General features: G+C 38.0%; 1 protein-coding gene across 1 annotated transcript in view; it reads right to left on the bottom strand.

Annotated features, from left to right (window-relative positions):
* Positions 1-19,787, bottom strand: part of LOC128653250 (lysosomal alpha-glucosidase) — a 44,228-nt gene extending 24,441 nt beyond the window's left edge. The window contains exons 1-5 of the mRNA XM_053706441.1: positions 19,653-19,787; positions 13,243-13,675; positions 11,841-11,986; positions 11,377-11,542; positions 342-438 (exon numbers count right to left, since the gene is read on the bottom strand). Of these exons, the coding sequence (XP_053562416.1) occupies positions 342-438; positions 11,377-11,542; positions 11,841-11,986; positions 13,243-13,665 (832 nt within the window). The 5' untranslated portion in view covers positions 13,666-13,675; positions 19,653-19,787. The remainder of the gene's footprint in view (positions 1-341; positions 439-11,376; positions 11,543-11,840; positions 11,987-13,242; positions 13,676-19,652) is intronic.
* Positions 19,788-20,000: the final 213 nt, after the last annotated feature.

Genomic DNA, 20,000 nt, shown 5'->3' with positions numbered 1-20,000 from the left:
CTAACAGCAGCTTCTGATTTGCACAGCAAAGTAGAGCAGATACACAAATTCCACTATGGGGTGTATCCCTGGACTGCTCTGTAGTATCAAAGTCCTGCAAATTTAGGTAACACTTTTTATAGCTTTACAAATGCTTTTAAAACATGTGTGTGCTTAATTGTGAAAATCCACCGTGCATACATAAATACTTATGTGCCTTTAAAGGACTACAGGTCTTGAGAATATACATAGGAAGCATTGCAGAAGATCTGTAGAACTATTTTGGGGTAACTTTGCTTTGGAAGTTCTACCCCACATTAACTCAGTAAAGGCAATTTTATCGGTATGGACAGGGCACTTACCCATGGCATTGCTGTTAAGTAGGAAAACTCCGTGGGCGGAACCATCTTTCTCTAAAGATAGGTAAAATGGATGACTCCCGTACAGGTTGGTATCCCTCTGAAAAACGCCAAAAATGTATAGGCACAATTATATAATAGATTTATTCATCTTCGTTCTCATACAGACATGACTTGAATCCTTGATGTATTAAAGGGACAGTAAAGTCAAAACTAAACTTTCATGATTCAGATAGGGCATGCAATTTTAATCAACTTTCCAATTTACTTTTATCATCAAATTTGCTTTGTTCCCTTGGTGGTATTTTTGAAAAGCTAAACCTAGCTAGGCTCAAACCGATTTCTAAACCGTTGAAAACCGCCTCTTAGCGTGTTAGTTCATGTGTGTCATATAGATAACATTGTGCTCACTTCCATGAAGTTATTTAGGAGTCTTCACTACATGCCTGTCAAAAGCACTAAGATAAGGAGGCTGTCTGCAGAGGCTTAGATACAAGGTAATCACAGAGGTAAAAAGTATATTAATATAACTGTTAGTTATGCAAAAATGGGGAATGGGTAATAAAGGGATTATCTATCTTTTTAAATAAGAAATTTTGGTGTAGACTGTCCCTTTAAATAAAAAGTGCAACTGTAAAATACAATCTCAAGTATAGAGCAACAGAAACAAAAGGCTTTTAACAGGCAATAAATACAAGATGCTATACACACATTGGAATTTAGTGGCATCATTTTTTAGAATGTGTCATAATTAGACAGAATATACCATTTTAAACAACTTACTTTCCATTTGACTTCTATTATTTAATTTGCTTCCTTCTCTTGTTATCCTTTGCTGAAAAGTTTATCTATGTAAGCTCAGGAGCAGCAAAGAACTTTGGTGTGTGGGTGTGTGGATATATATTAGATTTATAGGTGTATGCACTCTCACCATCTGTCATCAACTGCCAGGGTGCTGTAAAGATATGTCCATAATTTCAAAAATAGAATAAGCACTCACTGGACTTTAGCCGTCTGTGTAATAAAGATTTTTACACAGACGGCTAAAGTCCAGTGAGTGCTTATTCTATTTTTGAAATATATATATATATATATATATATATATATATATATATACATACATACATACATACATACATACATACACATATACACATTATATATACACATACACACACACATATACACACATATACATATATACAGCGATTGTCATTGGCTCAACCATGTGTTCAGTTAAAAAAAATAGTAGTGCATTGCTGCTCCTTCAACAAATGATATCAAATTTGCTTCATTCTCTTGGTAACAGAAGTAAACTGGAATTTTTTTAAAAAAAATTCTATGCTCTACCTAAATCATGAAAGAAAAATTTGTTTCATGTCCCTTTAACATTTAGTATTATTGTTTTCTTTTTTTCACAAATTAAGAGTTGCTGCACTGCTAAAGATCATATTTTAAAAACACATTTTCAAAAGTGTAAAAAGTAAATTTATGCTTACCTGATAAATTGGTTTCTTCTAAGATACGATGAGTCCACGGATTTCATCCTTACTTGTGGGATATTAACCTCCTGCTAACAGGAAGTGGCAAAGAGCACCACAGCAGAGCTGTATATATAGCTCCTCCCTTCCCTCCACCTCCAGTCATTCGACCAAAGTTAGGAAGAGAAAGGAAAAGCCAAAGGTGCAGAGGTGACTGAAGTTTATAAAAATATAACAATCTAAACTGTCTGAAAAATGACAGGGAGGGCCGTGGACTCGTCGTATCGTAGAAGAAACCAATTTATCAGGTAAGCATAAATATACTTTTCTTCTACAAGATATGACGAGTCCACGGATTTCATCCTTACTTGTGGGATACAATACCAAAGCTACAGGACACGGATGAAACGGGAGGGACAAGACAGAGACCTAAACGTAAGGCACCACTGCTTGAAGAACCTTTCTCCTAAAAATAGCCTCAGAAGAAGCAAAAGTATCAAAGTTGTAAAATTTGGAAAAAGTATGAAGAGACGACCAAGTCGCAGCCTTGCAGATCTGTTCAACAGAAGCATTGTTTTTAAAAGCCCATGTGGAAGCCACAGCCCTAGTAGAATGAGCCGTAATTCTTTCAGGAGGCTGCTGTCCAGCAGTCTCATATGCCAGGCGGATGATACTCTTCAGCCAAAAAGAAAGAGAGGTAGCCGTAGCTTTCTGACCCCTACACTTTCCAGAAAAAACAATGAATAATGAAGATGATTGACGGAAATCCTTAGATGCCTGCAAGTAAAACTTCAAGGCACGGACCACGTCCAAGTTATGTAACAGAAGCTCCTTCTTAGAAGAAGGAACAACAATTTCCTGATTAATATTCTTATTCGAAACAACTTTAGGAAGGAATCCAGGTTTGGTACGTAAAACCACCTTATCAGAATGAAAGATAAGATAAGGCGAGTCACATTGTAACGCTGAAAGCTCAGAAACTCTACGAGCAGAAGAAATAGCAACCAAAAACAAAACTTTCCGTTTATTCGAGTGGCTCAGAGAGACAAATAGCTTGACTTTCTAGCTCATCTAGCCTCCCATCTTAGAATGTTCTTTCATGCCCTGTTTCTAGATATAACACTACCTGTAGGCTATTATATTGAATAATATAGCCATGGAATGGAATCTTAGTTAGGGAATATTGTTGATAAGCATCTATAATGTTCAAGTTGTAGTGTATAGGATGCATAGGCATGTGCCTATACTCATTCTGATAATTTAAATACAATACCCTATTTTTATATTATATATGACTAAAAACCCCACGAAAATAGAAAAGATAGGGAAGGTATCTCCCCTCACCCTTTCCCACTCTGTGTATCAGGGTGGGTCATACCCAATAACCCTTTTCCGTCTGTCAAGTGGAGACAACTGTCCCTGAGGGGGGATACAAATTACATCCCTTACTCACAGTGGTTTTCACACAAATGCCATAAGCTTGTAACATGAGTGACCCTATATTTCATAAATTGGATGCATCTATCTGTGCAATAGCTTATCGGCTACGTAAGTTCCCAAGCATTCTGTCTTTATCACTTAATATTTCTGACAATTACCATTTCATCTAGTATAAAAATCTACATTGCTGATTCAGTTAAAAGTAACTAGGCTTCTTAAGCTGATTTAAAAATAGCCTAATATTACTTGTTATTTTAGCATGTGCGAATATGTTTCTATGCTTACTTTATTTAAGCACACAGGTTTTGTTAAACAAGATTGTGTTCATATTAAGAAATGGTTCTTCTGCTCTTGTTGGCCCTGCCCTCCCATCCCCATTGCCACACCCAGGCTTAGGCCTGGGCTCATATTTCATCTATATTCGCTTCATATTGCCCCCCCCATACTGTTTATTACATGCATAAAACATTGCTACATTAGAACCTTGACACCTCTTTGCTTTTCTTCGCCTCTTCTTTTGACTACTACCGAGCGGTGTTTACCCACTGATGCTGGTCAAACGAAGATACCTTGATATAAGAAATAAGGACAGAGGGCTTAGACATTAACTGTTTTATATTTTCCATTCATTTTATTATTCTCCTCCCTGAGGAACACCCAAATGTCTTGAGATGAAGGTGCCAAACATTTACAGATTGTCTAGTACATTACAGCAATGTTCTCATTCTAAAATATATCACTGGAAATGTATAATTTTTGTGGTTATCATTATAAGTGCCGTATTGTTTCCTATATCAAATGGCTCATGAGTAGCCATCAAATTAACCACTGTTAAATACTATTCAATATGTTATAAAACGAGATTCTCAAGTTATAGATAACTAAGTATTGTACAATTATCACTTGTCGTTTTAGGTGATTTAACGGTCAATTGTGTATTCACCAGGCGGTAATTGTTTACCATGTTCATGTATAGTACTTGTTATGCTATTTTGTTGACTTTTTTTGTCTCAAGAATCTCAATAAAACTTTCCAAGATAACAATTTAATATCTATGGAATGCATGGGTTCAAACGGAACCCCTTGAAGAACAAGAAGGACTAAATTCAAACTCCAGGGTGGAGCAATTGGTCTAAAGACAGACTTAATTCTGGATAGAGCCTGGCAAAAAGACTGAACATCTGCCAAACGTTTGTGTAGCAAAATTGACAAAGCAGAAATCTGTCCCTTTAAGGAACTCACCGATAACCCTTTCTCCAATCCTTCTTGGAGAAAAGACAGAATCCTGGGAATCCTAACTTTACTCCATGAGTAGCCCTTTGATTCACACCAAAAAAGATATTTGCGCCATATCTTATAATAGATCTTTCTAGTGACAGGCTTACGTGCCTGAATCAAAGTATCGATGACCGAATCGGAGAATCCCCGCTTAGATAAAATCAAGCGTTCAATCTCCAAGCAGTCAGCTGCAGAGAATTTAGATTTGGATGTTGGAAAGGTCCTTGAATGAGAAGGTCCTGTCTTAATGGAAGTTTCCACGGTGGCAGAGAGGACATGTCCACTAGATCCGCATACCAAGTCCTGCGTGGCCACACAGCTGTGATCAGAATTACTGAAGCTCTCTCCTGTTTGATCCGAGCAATCACGCGGGGAAGGGGAGGAAAAAGGTGGAAACACATAAGCTAGGCTGAACGACCAAGGCACTGCCAAGGCATCTATCAGTTCGGCCTGAGAATCCCTTGACCTGGATCCGTATCTCGGAAGCTTGGCATTCTGTCGAGATGCCATCAGATCCAATTCCGGTCTGCCCCATCGTAGAATCAGTGAGGCAAATACCTCCGGATGGAGTTCCCACTCCCCCGGGTGAAAGGCCTGTCGGCTTAAGAAATCCGCTTCCCAGTTGTCTACTCCTGGGATGTAGATTGCTGACAGATAACAAGAGCGGGCCTCCGCCCATCGAATTATCTTGGATACTTCTGTCATCGCTAAGGAACTCCTCGTTCCCCCCTGATGATTGATATAAGCCACAGTCGTGATGTTGTCCGACTGGAATCTGATGAAGTTGGCCGAAGCCAAATGAGGCCATGCCTGAAGCGCATTGAATATTGCTCTCAATTCCAGAATATTTATTGGAAGTAGAGACTCTACCTGAGTTCATACACCCTGAGCTTTCAGGGAATTCCAGACTGCACCCCAGTCCAGAAGGCTGGCGTCCGTTGTCACTATCACCCACGAGGGTCTGCGGAAACACGTCCCCTGGGACAGATGATCCGGAGACAACCACCAAACAAGAGAGTCTCTGGTCTCTTGGTCCAGATTTATCAGAGGAGATAAATTTGCATAGTCCCCATTCCACTGTCCGAGCATGCACAGCTGCAGTGGTCTGAGATGAAAACAAGCAAACGGAATGATGTCCATTGCTGCTACCATTAATCCAATTACCTCCATACACTGAGCCACCGATGGCTGAGAATTGGACTGAAGGGCTCGGCAAGAATTTTTGACTTTCTGACCTCCATCAGAAATATTTTCATGTCTACAGAATCTATCAGAGTTCCCAAGAAGGGAACCCTTGTCCGTGGAACTAGTAAACTCTTTTCTAGGGTCACCTTCCATCCGTGAGTTCTCAGAAAGGACAACCCTGTGTCTGTATGAGATTTCGTCAGATGATAACTTGACGTCTGAATCAAAATATCGTCCAGATAAGGCACCACTGCTATGCCCCACGGCCTGAGAACCACCAGAAGGGTCCCTAGGACCTTCGTGAAGATCCTGGGTGCTGTAGCCAACCCAAAGGGAAGAGCCACAAACTGAAAATGTTTGTCCATGAAGGCAAACCTTAGGAACGGATGATGATCCTTGTGGATAAGAATATGAAGGTATGCGTCCTTCAAGTCCACGGTAGTCATATATTGACCCTCATGGATCATTGGTAAAATTGTTCAGATGGTCTTCATCTTGAAGGATGGAACTCTGAGAAACTTGTTTAGACTCTTAAGGTCTAAAATAGGTCTGAACGTTCCCTCTTTTTTGGGAACTACGAAAAGATTTGAGTAAAATCCCTGTCCCTGTTCTAATCTTGGAACGGGACGAATTACTCCCATAGTAGAGAGGTCTTTTACACAACGTAAGAACGCCTCTCTTTTTATCCGATTTACAGACAATTGTGAAAGAAGAAATCTCACTCTTGTGAGAAATTTTTTGCCTGGTTAGGTCTCCAGACGGACTTGGCCTGAGCAAAATTCCCTTCCTGCTTTGTGGAGGAAGAGGAAGCAGAGGGTACTCCTTTAAAATTTCGAAAGGAACGAAAATTATTTTGTTTACCCCTCATCTTAACAGACCTATCCTGAGGTAGAGCGTGACCTTTACCTCTAGTAATGTCAGAAATAATTTCCTTAAACTCAGGCCCGAATAGGGTCTTCCCCTTGAAAGGAATAGCTAAGAGCTTTGATTTAGATGATACATCAGCAGACCACGATTTTAACCATAACGCTCTACGCGCCAAAATGGCAAAACCTGCATTTTTCGCTGCCAGCTTAGCAATTTGAAAGGCGGCATCTGTAATAAAAGAATTAGCTAGCTTGAGAGCCCTAATTCTATCTAAAATGTCCTCCAAAGGGGTCTCAAACTTCAGAGACTCTTCTAGAGCATTAAACCAAAAAGCTGCTGCAGTAGTAACTGGAACAATGCAAGCTGTTGGTTGTAAAAGGAAACCCTGATGAATAAATAATTTCTTTAGAAGACCCTCTAACTTCTTATCCATAGGGTCTTTGAAAGCACAACTGTCTTCAATAGGAATAGTTGTACGCTTAGCCAGGGTTGATATAGCTCCCTCCACCTTAGGGACTGTTTGCCAGGAGTCCCGAATGGTGTCTAATATGGGATAAATTTTCTTGAGAGGAGAGAACGGTATACCCGGTCTGTCCCATTCCCTCTTTATAGTTTCCAAAATTCTTTTAGGAACCGGAAAAACATCAGTGTAAGTAGGTACCTCTAGATATTTGTCCATTTTACACAATTTCTCTGGTGGTATTACAATAGGGTCACAATCATCCAGAGTCACTAAAACCTCCCAAAGTAACAGACGGAGGTGTTCAAGCTTAAATTTAAAAGGACATGACATCAGAATCTGTCTAGGTAACATACTTCCTGGGTCTGAAAGTTCTCCCTCAGACAACAATTCCCTGACCACCAACTCAGAGCCCTGTGAGGGTACATTGGAAATAGCCAACAATGCATCAGAGGACTCAGTATCCACATTAATTCCTGTCCTACTATGTTTACCCTGTAACACTGTTAACTTAGATAATACCTCTGTAAGGGTAGTTGACATAACTGCAGCCATATCCTGCAGAGTAAAAGAACTAGACGCATTTGAAGAACTTGGCGTCGCTTGTGTGGGCGTTAAAGGTTGTGACACTTGGGGAGGATTAGATGGTATATCTTGATTCTCTTCAGACTGAGAATCATCCTCAGGCACACTTTCTTTACCTAAAATATGCTTTTTACATTGTAAGGCCCTTTCAGTACAAGAGGTACACAAAGGAAGAGGGGGTTCCACAATGGCTTCTAAACACATAGAACAATTAGTTTCCTCAATGTCAGACATGTTGAACAGACTAGTAATAGCCACAATAGTCGTAAAACACCTCAGTTATTGAATCAAACAACTTTTAGAAAAATGTGTACTGCGCCTTTAAGAAATAAAAAGCGCAACAATTTTTTCTCAAACTGCCTAAAACGTTTAAAAAATGCTACACAATTAAATATAATAACTCAATTGTCCCAAAAATTATTGCACCCTATAAGTACAATTCGAATTTACCCTCTAAGAGACATTTTAATCAAAAAATATATCTTGACAGAAAAAATGCCCCCTGCCCCCAGGGTACTGCAAAAGGACTCGACAACGATCCAGTGAGCAGAAAACAACTCTAGGCCCCACCGGAGCTAATGACTGCTGCCTTCTTAGTCAGAGTAAACTGCGCGTCTGAGCGTGCGAAATAGGCCCCGCCCATCATGGACGACGTCCTAACAGTCTGCTTAACCGAATGGGTAGCGGTTTGAAAAAATAAAGCCATGTGGTCCCCTGTACCTAATATGTCTTAACAATAATTTGCAGCCCTACTGACTTTGTTATTAAAATATATAAATGTCAAGCTGCCTCTCCCAGTGTCCAGCCCCAACACAGTGTCAAAGCAATATGTATTAAAACACAGGATTTTCAGTAACACCCTCAGTGATACAGGTCTACTGCTTACCCCTTCCCTTGCAGGGAAAAATGTCAGCCAGTTCTGATATACCAAGTCTCCTCAGAAATAAAAGACTGAACATACCTCAATGCTGCCTGTAGCACGACACCGTTCTCCACACTGAAGATTTCTCTTGCACTACCTTCAGAAGCTCTGTGGGAACCAAAATGGATCTTAGTTACATCTGCTAAGATCATCAACCTCAGGGCAGAAATCTTCTTTCCATATCTCCCTGAGGAAAATAGTACTCATAGGTACCATTTAAAAAAAAAAACTTCTTGATTGAAGAATCTAAAACTAACACCTCACTTTACCTCTTCCTATTACTAACACAGGCAAAGAGAATGACTGGTGGTGGAGGGAAGGGAGGAGCTATATATACAGCTCTGCTGTGGTGCTCTTTGCCACTTCCTGTTAGCAGGAGGTTAATATCCCACAAGTAAGGATGAAATCCATGGACGCGTCGTATCTTGTAGAAGAAAAATTAGTTGTCTGAAATAAAGTAAATGTGTGGTATCCTGCAGTACAGTAGGGTCACAGATCTGCTGTTCCTACATTTAGTCTGTGCCAAGTTGCCTTGTGCCTAAGCTTTGTGACTTTCTAACCAAACGCTGCAGGAGCATCTTTCTCACAATTTCCATCACTGCTGCTGACCATTTGTGGCTGTTTAACTTGCTGACCATTGTCATTGCTGCTTCTTGCAAGTCTGACTGACCGTTACTGCTTGTATATGTAAATGTAGCCGACTATTCCTGCCTGTGTTCATGCCGGTCATCATTAGCTGTATCAAGCTGACTATTGCTGCGTGTGTTCATGCCGGTCATCATAAGCTGTATCAAGCCAACTATTGCTGCCTGTGTTTATGCCGGTCATCATTAGCTGTATCAAGCTGACTATTGCTGCCTGTGTTTATGCCAGTCATTACCTGTATCAAGTTGATAGTTCCTGCCTATGAACTTTGTCCACACTGTATCAGGGGCATCCTGCTAACATTTGTTTTCTGGCTGCCTATGTAACTATCTAATCTTTGTAGCCAGAGTGCCTGCTATGTTTGTGTACTTGGTTTTGCCTTGGATGCTCCTATTGGTCTCCACTAGCATTATATACTTGTTAACTAAATATGCAGCCAACTACTTGAGGGAAAAAAAAAAAAAAGGAGGTATAAGTGTATATTCCCTTAAAAAGTACTGTCTTCTCCAGAATTGTTATTGTTTAAAAAGATAGATAATCACTTTATTACCCATTCCCTAGTTTTGCATAACCAACACTTTTTACCTCCGATTACCTCTGATTAAGCCTCTGCAGACTGCCCCCTTTATCTCAGTCCTTTGACAGACACACATTTTAGCCAATCAGTGCGGACTCATAAATAACTCCACGGGAGTGAGTACAATGTTATCTATATAGCACACATCTAACTGTGAAAAATTGTCAAAATGCACTGAGATAGGAGGCGGTTTTTATCAGTTTAGAAATCAGTTTGAGTCTAACTAGGTTTAGCTTGCAGCAAAGAATACCAAATGAACAAAGCAAATTTTATGATAAAAGTAAATTGGAAAGTTGTTTAAAATGACATGCCCTATCTGAATCATGAAGTTTAAAATTTTGACTAGACTGTCCCTTTAAGTAAAACAGAAGTAATTTAGTTTCATAAACCAATCTCATTCATGTCCGTACTGGACAGTTCTCAAGGCAGCAAAGTTTTTTTGGCTCCAAACTAAGCATTTGTAAGGTTTGTGTTTAACTTATCAGATATATAAAAATGTTACTTTTCAATTGCAGTTGTATTAGATATATTGCGATTTAATCTTATGTTTTTCAGTGGTTTGTGGGACGTACTTCAATCCTGACTTTAGAGTTGCATGAAGGGGGTGAATTTTTGTCCTACAGCTGCTCTTTAATTTCCTCACATCTTTCTTGTTAAAGTGATTATAAACTTTATGGGCGAATTAAAGGCCAGTATTAAATAATACTCTTAAAAATGGGGGCACTTTAATTCATTAAAGTTCACAATGATGCTTATTTTTTTAAATACTTTACCTTTGCGTTATGGTAAACTGAACACTGATCCTACGCCCTAATCTGCTGCTTCATTAGCATCGGATGATGAAACCGGCTTCCTCGAATCCTTGCGTTGCCCCACTAGCTGGACGTCAAAGGGAGCACACAACGATTGGAGGAAGCCGGATTCCTCATCGATCTGCTAAAGAAAGCAGCAAATGTGAGCGGAGGATCAGTGTTATGTTTACCATAATGCAAAGGCAAGTATTTTAAAAAAGTAAGTCTTTGTAAACTTTAATAAATTAAAGTGCCCCTGTTTTTAAGATTATTATTTGATACTGGGCTTTAATTCGTTAACGTTTACAATTACTTTAACTCACACAATTCTCTGAATCAGTCCTCTCTCAACACTCTGTCTCTAATGCTTTCTCAACCTTCCATTCCCTTTAGCACTTCCACTGTCTCTCCACTTCTCAGTATCCCTCTCAGTTCCCATCTTTCACTCTATTATTCTACTCTTTCCCCCCTCTTATTCACTTTTTACAACTATATTTGTGTATATGTTTGTGTACTATGTATAACATCAGCTGATGCAGACATTTTTGTTTATTTACCGAACCATAAACAAAAATTGAGCATATCCCATAAATAGTGTAAAGAACTCTGATGGACTTTCAGATTGATTTGGTGAATATTCAAATGGATTGGACTAGAAAAAGAATCACATAAGCTTTCATAAAGCTTTTATACTGCAATTCAAACACAGACTATAATGGGGTCAGTAAACAAAGCACAACATGTGACTGATAAACCCAATGGTTTTATAAATGCAACCAATGTCTGGACTACCCCATACATGCTTACCGATGGAAGCTGGTCTCTATTCCAGAAAGTAAGTCTGTTCCACTTGAGGTCCAGGTTGATGGAAGTGAGATGCTCCCCTAGTCCATATAAATACTGGGAGGGGAGAGAGGTGGAGATTTGCAGGAACTGGTCAGCAAACAGCAGTGGAGCCAGAGTGGTGTTCAGCCTAAGACAAAAATGACAGAGCTCAAGTCAGGCTAAACAAATATCTCTCCATAAGGATGCAAATTAACTTACTCAAGGCTGCAGCTCTCAAGCAGAACTTTATGTATTTAACCAATTTACGTGGGTTAAACAACATTATTTAGGGACTAATGTAAATAGATGCATTAGATTGTCCATTTAAATAGAAGTATAAACGTGCTGTGGTGTTAAAGCAATGAACATAAATTACAGAAAATGGGTCTCTGAATTCTAGAACTGTAACCTTGAGTGTCCAGTGCAGAAGAACAAAGCCTACTCACAAGACATGTCCATTGGATTTCCTTACTACAATAAGGCCAAAGGGGTTAGGTGAAAACTGGACATCATATAAGGAGGAGGCTGCTTTCCCGCTTATATGTGGCGTCCTTATTGGAACCTCGTAACGCTTCACAGCGGGGTCCTTAATCTACAGAAAATAAAAATGGCAGCACAGTTGATACAAGTTATAAACACACTGCTTTATCACAAACCTAAGAAGCCAGACTCATTAGATATGACTGATTACTATTGGAATAGCTTCACAAATGGCTAAAAACTATCTTTCAATATACCAGTGCTGAAGCTGTGACAAGTTGATCATACTGGGCTTAATGCGATATTATTTGTTACTTATTTTTTATATACATAAAGTTATGTGTTTAGTTTTGAATAAAAAAAAAAAAAGAATGACATGTCAACAAACAGGAGGGGGTTTATCAATGTGATGCAAAATGTTACCATCAGTAAGTTGGTAAGTGTAATAATATAGATACACTAGTTACTGGTCTTCCTTTAGACTATAATTGGTTGGAAAGGTTTTACATTTCTTTATACTAGGCCAAGAGTTATCATTGTTAGATATTAAAAACCGTTCTATGCTTTGCCAGTCATCTGCTGCTTCTTTGTTTTCCATTAGAAGTGTCACTGCTCCTACGTCTCATTTTAAATGTTCTAGGGCCACCTGGGAAGTCCCACATCACACTTTGAAAACCACGTCCTAGGCCACATATTGTAAATCTGTTTATTTTAAAGTATTTTATTATGTTAATTTGATTTTTTATACTATATATACAGTATATATATTTAAAAAGGTTACAGTTACAAAGATGCTACGTAGTCATGTGGTTGGGGTGACCCATGTCTTTCTAAAACAACAGTCATATTGTAAATCAGTCCTGACAAACCATTTACTAATGTTCACATTAACTTATGACAAGTTGTTGGTACAAAAAATACCAAGAATATACAAAAAGAGAATTCATATTTGTGCACCACGAGTCAAGTGCATTGTAAGCTCTTCAGACCAGGGCCCTACTCTTTTTATATTAATGAATCTGTGTTATTGTGTGCCCCATCTCATATACCCAGGCAGTGCAATTTGGCAGCACTTTTTTTTTTTTTTTTTTACAAAATTATTATTATTGAGCAGAAAATTAATCAAAATAAAGCACCACGTCATGCGGGAAGACTGATAGGCCTTCCTTCAGTTTACAGTTTTCACCACAGTAAAGAGGGCCTACCCTACAGGGAATCATAGCCGGCTATGTTAGATATTATTATATAGTCTCTCTTTTGTTAAATGATTGTTGGCTTAAAAAAAAAAAAAAAAAAAAAAAAAAGATTTTTTTTATTTTTTTTTAAAACTGTTAAACCTCAAAGCTGCTTTTGACCAGACACACTTACAGTAACGTGCAGTCGTCCCTCTGTCTCAAAGTGCACGTCCAGTTGCAGGGTCATTATATCCTTGGGCATAAATGTGTTGACGGTGCGGGTGAGAGTGGCTCTGAGCCCAGTGTCTGTTTGGGACAGGTTGGACATCTTGTAGCTTGGATATGAGGGTGGGAAGAAGCACCAGGGTTGCCCAATGCCCGGTGAGTTCTCTGTTGGGCAGTAACAGCAGCCACGGGCTTCACACTGCTCCTTTGTGAGAACCTTTTCTGGGGCGCAGTCAAACCGGCTGTCAGGGGCCACATTACACTGCACAGGGTCATTATATAAGGAGGTTGCAGAGCACACTGTATATAACATGAGGAGCACGTGCACCCCCCAGGCTACCGCCTCAGGTCTCACTCCTCTTCTGCTCTTGGACCCTCTCCAGGACATCATGACCAGAACGCTGCACACATAAAATATATGGAAGCAAACAAGTGATCACATTAAAAGGGAAACCATCATAGCATAAAAGCATCATATACACCAAAGTTGTCCAACCTGATAGTTTAGGAGCACAATACAGACTGTGTGTGTTTTACCTCTTGTCCTCACATCCCCATATTGAGTAACACTTGTGTAAAACAGAATGCGCATATCCAATGGTATCACAAAGTGTTGCAATAAACTAACTGTTACACCATTTTATTTTATGCCAACGATCCTCAGTTCCTACAATTTTACTTCTTCCTCCAAATGTTTTCAGTTTAATATATTGATGTGCAAAAATCCAGGGCTTGCTCCTCAATATTATTGTGTTTTTTTCATATTTAAAAAGAAATGAGTCAACAACTGAATATATGTATTGTGTTTTAAATCTATAAAAAACACTGTCGTACTGTGACTTAAAGGGACATTAAACACTTTGAGATGGTAATATAAAAGGTGTCTATGTATGTGTATATATATATATATATATATATATATATATATATATATATATATATATATATATATATATATATATATATATATATATATATACACACACACACACACACACACACACACACACACATATATATACACACACACCTCTCTCTAATAAAAAAAACTGCAATATACTTTCATTATTTATTTTGTCCCTTTTTCCTATAATTCAATTCTGAAATTGTGAGCTTTTCAGTTCCTATTAGAAATGGAAGTGCAAAACTCTGTTATATTCCACACATCTATTGGCTGCACACTCTAGTGTCCTATTTATAACCATTTATAACTCCCTTATTGGCTACAGCAGAGAAATGAACCTAAGTTACAACACGGCAGCTCTCATTGGTTTATAGACACAAACTTTACACTTATGTTGTCAATATTTAAACAACTAATAAAACTTTATAAAACACATCTACGTGTTATTCTCAGACTAATCTTTTCGTTGAATGCATCATTAAATCTAGCATTTATTTAGTGTTCAATGTCCCTTTAACAGCTCTGCAATGAGTTGGCATTTTGGGGCAATACATATGCACTTTCCTCATTATGAAAAAAACTAAAGGTTACAGCATATATTTCTCTATGGCTCGTTGAAATTAAAATGTCAGTTAACACCAAGAGAAGTTTATATAAATGTTTGTTATGTGTAATAAAAACAACTTTTCAATATAATTTAATTATCTATTTTGCCCCTTTTCTATATCATTTATCCCTTAAATGGATACTAAACCCACCTTTTTTTCTTTCATGATTCTGATAGAGCATGCAATTTTAAACAACTTTCTATTTTACCCCTATTATCAATTTTTCTTTGTTCCCTTGCTATCTTTATTTGAAAAAGCAGGAATGTAAGGTTACTAGCCGGCCCATTTTTGCTTCAGCACCTGGGTAGCACTTGCTGATTGGTGGCTAAATTTAACCAACAATCAGCAAGTGCTACACAGGTGCTGAAGCAAAAATGGGCTGGCTATTAACCTTATATTCTTGCTTTTTCAAATAAAGATAGCAAGAGAACAAAGAAAAATTGATACTAGGGGTAAATTAAAAAGTTGCTTAAAATTGCCTGCTCTATCTGAATCATGAAAGAAAAAAATGTGGGTTTAGCATTCCTTTAAAAGTGTGAATTTTCTAATTCTCAAAGCTGTAAATGCACAATGCAGATTTTGCAGACCAGTCAACACATTAGATTTGCACAATCAACAAATGCAAGATAACAAGACAATACAATAGCACTTAGTCTGAACTTCAAATGAGTAGTAGATTTTTTTATAACAAATTTCAAAGTTATGTATATTTCCACTCCCCTTGTACCATGTGATAGCAATCAGCCAATCACAAATGCATATACGTATAGTCTGAATTCTTGCACATGCTCAGTAGGATCTGGTGATTCAAAAAGTGTAAATATAAAAGACTGCACATTTTTTTTAATGGAAGTAAATTGGAAAGTTGTTTAAAATTACATGCTGTATCTGAATCATGAAAATTTAATTTAACCTGAGTGTCCCTTTAAGGCCAACTCTGTTAAATAGATCTATTTGACTGGCTTTAGCAGACAACTACAAAACAATGCATTTTATACTAACCGCTACAGACACAAGCCCCAATTGGCTTCTCCATAAATAAGGCAAGTGATAGATGGAGTTTAGCTATTGAAAAACAATTGCCCCAAACAAGATATTCAATTTGTTTAAAAAAAAATGTTTAGACATGGCTGATATGTTGTTCTTTAACAATACAACAAAATGGTCTTAGAATTACAAGGTGTTTAGGGTCCAATTAAATAAACTAGCAGTGGGTCCTCTATATTAAGTTTTACTAAAATATCTCATTACTTTCAGATTACCCTTACAAGGTCACACCCTAGTATAAAAAATATGTAAGCCTCTGTTACCTCTGATTACCTTGTATCTAAGAACGTTCTGACAGCCCCCTGATCACATGACTGACTATTTAAAATCTATTGAGTTGCATTTTGTATTGTGTTGTGCTAACTCTTAAGGGGACACTGAACCCACATTTTTTCTTTTGTGATTCAGATAGAGCATGACATTTTAAGCAGCTTTCTAATTTACTCCTATTATCAGTTTTCTTCATTCTATTGGTATCTTTATTTGAAATGCAAGATGTAAGTTTAGATGCCGGCCCATTTTTGGTGATCAACCTGGGGTGTTCTTGCTGATTGGTGGATACATTCATCCACCAATAAAAAAGTTCTGTCCAGAGTCTGAACCAAAAAAAAAAAAAAGCTTAGATGCCTTCTTTTTCAAATAAAGATAGCAAAAGAACAAAGAAAATGATAATAGGAGTAAATTAGAAAGTTGCATGCTCTATCTGAATCACGAAAGAAAAAATTTGGGTTCAGTGTCCCTTTAAATAACTTCTCAGGCGTGAGCACAATTTTATCTATATGTCCCACATGAACTAGCAGTCTCCTGTTGTGAAAAACAAATACAAAAGCATGTAATTAAGAGGCTGTCTATAGAGCCTTTGAAAAAGGCAGAAATTTAGAGGTTTAAATGTTATAAAAGTATATTAATCTAACAATGTTGGTTGTGCAAAGCTGGGGAATGGGTAGTAAAGGTGTTATCTTTCTTTTTTAAACAATAACAATTTTTGTGTAGACTGTCCCTTTAAGGTTGCGAACAACATTTTTCACAAAGCTGAAACAGAAAGGTGATAATAGTGCCTGGCTCATCATTTTCTACCAATTAAATGGATATTAAGGGATATTAAACACTTTGAGATAGTAACATAAAATGATTAATCGTATCTATAAAAAAACCAAAAAAAAAACGCAATATACTTTGATTATTTATTTTGCCCCCTTCACCTTTAATACCATTTTGAAATTTTGAGTATTTTAATTCCTGTTAGAAAGGGAAGTGCAGAACACTGTTATATTCCACACAGCTATTGGCTGCACACTCTAGTGACCTATTTATAACTGTCCCTAATTGGCCACAGCAGAGAAGGTAACCTAAGTTACAACATGGCAGCTCCCATTGTTTTATAGAAACTAAAACTTTAGACTTATTTTGTCAATATTTAAACTAATGAAACTTTAAAAAATACATCTACATGTTATTCTCAGACTAATATTTTCTTTGACTGAATCATATCTAGCATTTATTTCGTTTTTAATGTCCTTTTAAACACAAGTGTGCGCGTCTCATGTCCCTTAGAGGGCAGAGAGCAAAATCTCAAACCTGCAAATAAAATAGGCAGCTAAAGCAGATTGCATATTTTTGAAAACCCAGATTTATTTATGGTCTCTATTTAGCAGCACTAGGCTCACAAATGACAATGTTATTTTATGAGCTCATTGATTAAAGAGGCATTTAAATAACTTTTTACCCCCTAAAGACAAAATGTCAAATCTGAAACCTTGCTTTTTAAAATGCTGCAAATTGTATAAACCAGCTGTTTGATCTGCAGGTTACAGAATTTGCTTTTTGACCTTCTAGGAAGCATGGGTTAAACACAATGTTTTCTTAAAAGGAAGGAAGAGCTGTTTAATGTTCTTTGTTGCCACCTGTCCTCGACAATATTAATAGATACTAATAATAATAATATAATAATAAGAATTCCAGTCCTCAGGACCCACTGAATTAGAGTATAGGTGAAATAATCCGCTGATGGGTAAAATCAGGTTAGAAACCATGGTTACTGATCGGCTGATTATTTCACCTGTGCTTTAGTTCAGTGTTTCTCAACCATGGTCAAGTACCCCCAACAGGCCAGGTTTTCATTAAAGCTGAACCAGTGCACAGGTGAAGTAATCAGCTGATCAGTAACACCATGGTTACTAACCTGCTTTCACCCATAAGATGAATGTTTCACCTGTGCACTGGTTCAGGGCCACAGTTGAGAAACACTGCTTTAGTTAACTGGAATTGAGGAACACTGTAATAGATGACCAGCAGGGTAAAACTAGACCTTAAATCATACCCCATTGTTTGCAGTTATGCACTAACGACAAACAAACCTACCAGGAGCAGGTTGGGGAAATGGTAGAAAAAGAAATAGAATCTCCCAAAGATTAGAATAGGTAGACAAATACTCATTTTTGTAAATTATAAAGCAAGTAACTAATGAGGCAAGCAATTGTTATTTTTACACTGGCACATGATGTGAAGATGTCTCATGCCAGTAGGAATGTTTTTTTTTTTATTATTATTATTATAATTATTATTATTATTACGATACACCTGGTTTCTAAGAGGTTTTAGAAATGACATTTTCATACTGACAGTCATTTGAAAGACTATATGGTCAATATAGACTGATACTTAGCTTTGCCACCACTTACCAGCCATCACCACATTATATATGTAAAAACAAGGATTGCACAATACAGCAGCATACTCTGCACACAGGGCACTCTCTAGTCCAAAAATTACAAGCTTTTATGCATCTGTATTTGTTCTTCTCTCCCCCCACTACTTATGTAAACACACAGTGCAGCTGCACCCTAAATTTCCTCTTTCCGCCTGACCTAGCATTGGTGATATTTGGTTTGGCTGCACCTGATGCATGTTCTGCCTTACACACATTTATTACAGATTGTACCCAATTCACTCCCCAGCACTAGAAGCAGAGGATGCTGGGGGTGATATGGAAAGGTCCCACTAACCATAATGTGCAATCACTTCTTTACACATTCTTAGCTCTGTCTAGAACTAGGAGAGAATGAGGGGGCTTAAAAAAAAATAATAAAAAATAAGTGGGTGATATGCAAAGGTCTCACTAACCATAATGTGCAATCACTTCTTTACACATTCTTAGCTCTGTCTAGAACTAGAAGAGAGAGAATGAGGGGGCTTAAAAAAATAATAAGTGATGACACCCCAGATTAGTAACATAATCTGTCCTTCATCTGGAGTTTTATGTCAGCAGTTTGTTAAGATTTAGAACCACCATGACTACCAGGCACTCTGTGCAGCTGCACTTTTTGATCCCTCTACATATCAGTGCAGGCAGCTATTAAACCTGTGTCCCTCCCTCACTCCCTTTCTACTGATTTACCTCCAGATTCTGGGACTATAAAGGTGACACTTGGACAGATGACAACACACACCACATGCAATGGGTTCAGCCAGACACACCAGCATGAACTATATACTTAGATACAATGGCTATAAACAGACACACTACAAATACACACATCAACATGCAACTGGTGAAAGCACCCTGGCATACAGTTATATTCAGACATACTGATAGGCACCATATACAAAAATAATACCATGGGCACCTGATACCCAGACACACTGAAAATAACTGAACTCAGAAACATACGAACACAACATGCACTGTCAACTACTGGCATTGCATATATATATATACACACAATGTTTACAGACAGGGGATTCACAGATACTGAAAGCTAATACTAATTCTGACTCTTGCAGCCCTATAATATTCCCCTAGCTCTCACAGCCACTTACCACTTCCTATGCAGCAGCTCTCCAGCGACCTCCGCACAACATTTACTTTAATAACACTGGGTCATGTGACTGCCAATCATGTGACACTACAGAGAGAGAGAGACGTGAGGAAGAGTTGTGGTGAGGAGGTTATTTGTGCTGATGGATACTAGGGAGACATTATACATGAGTAGGCATTTCATTTCCGATAAGACATCTGAGGTTTTCTACCCTTGTGCAATACATCATCATATCGATCTTACTAATACTGTGGAATGTGCAGACAGGGGGAGGTGGTTCTAAAATATGAGGCGCACAAGCAGTGAAATAAAGAGGTCTGAGCAGGATAAATACAGAAAGCCTCAGCGA

Source organism: Bombina bombina, chromosome 1 (assembly GCF_027579735.1).
Source record: "Bombina bombina isolate aBomBom1 chromosome 1, aBomBom1.pri, whole genome shotgun sequence".
Taxonomy (NCBI): Eukaryota; Metazoa; Chordata; class Amphibia; order Anura; family Bombinatoridae; genus Bombina; species Bombina bombina.
Note: the sequence above shows the minus strand (reverse complement) of the source record. Positions and strands in the feature narration are given on the sequence as shown.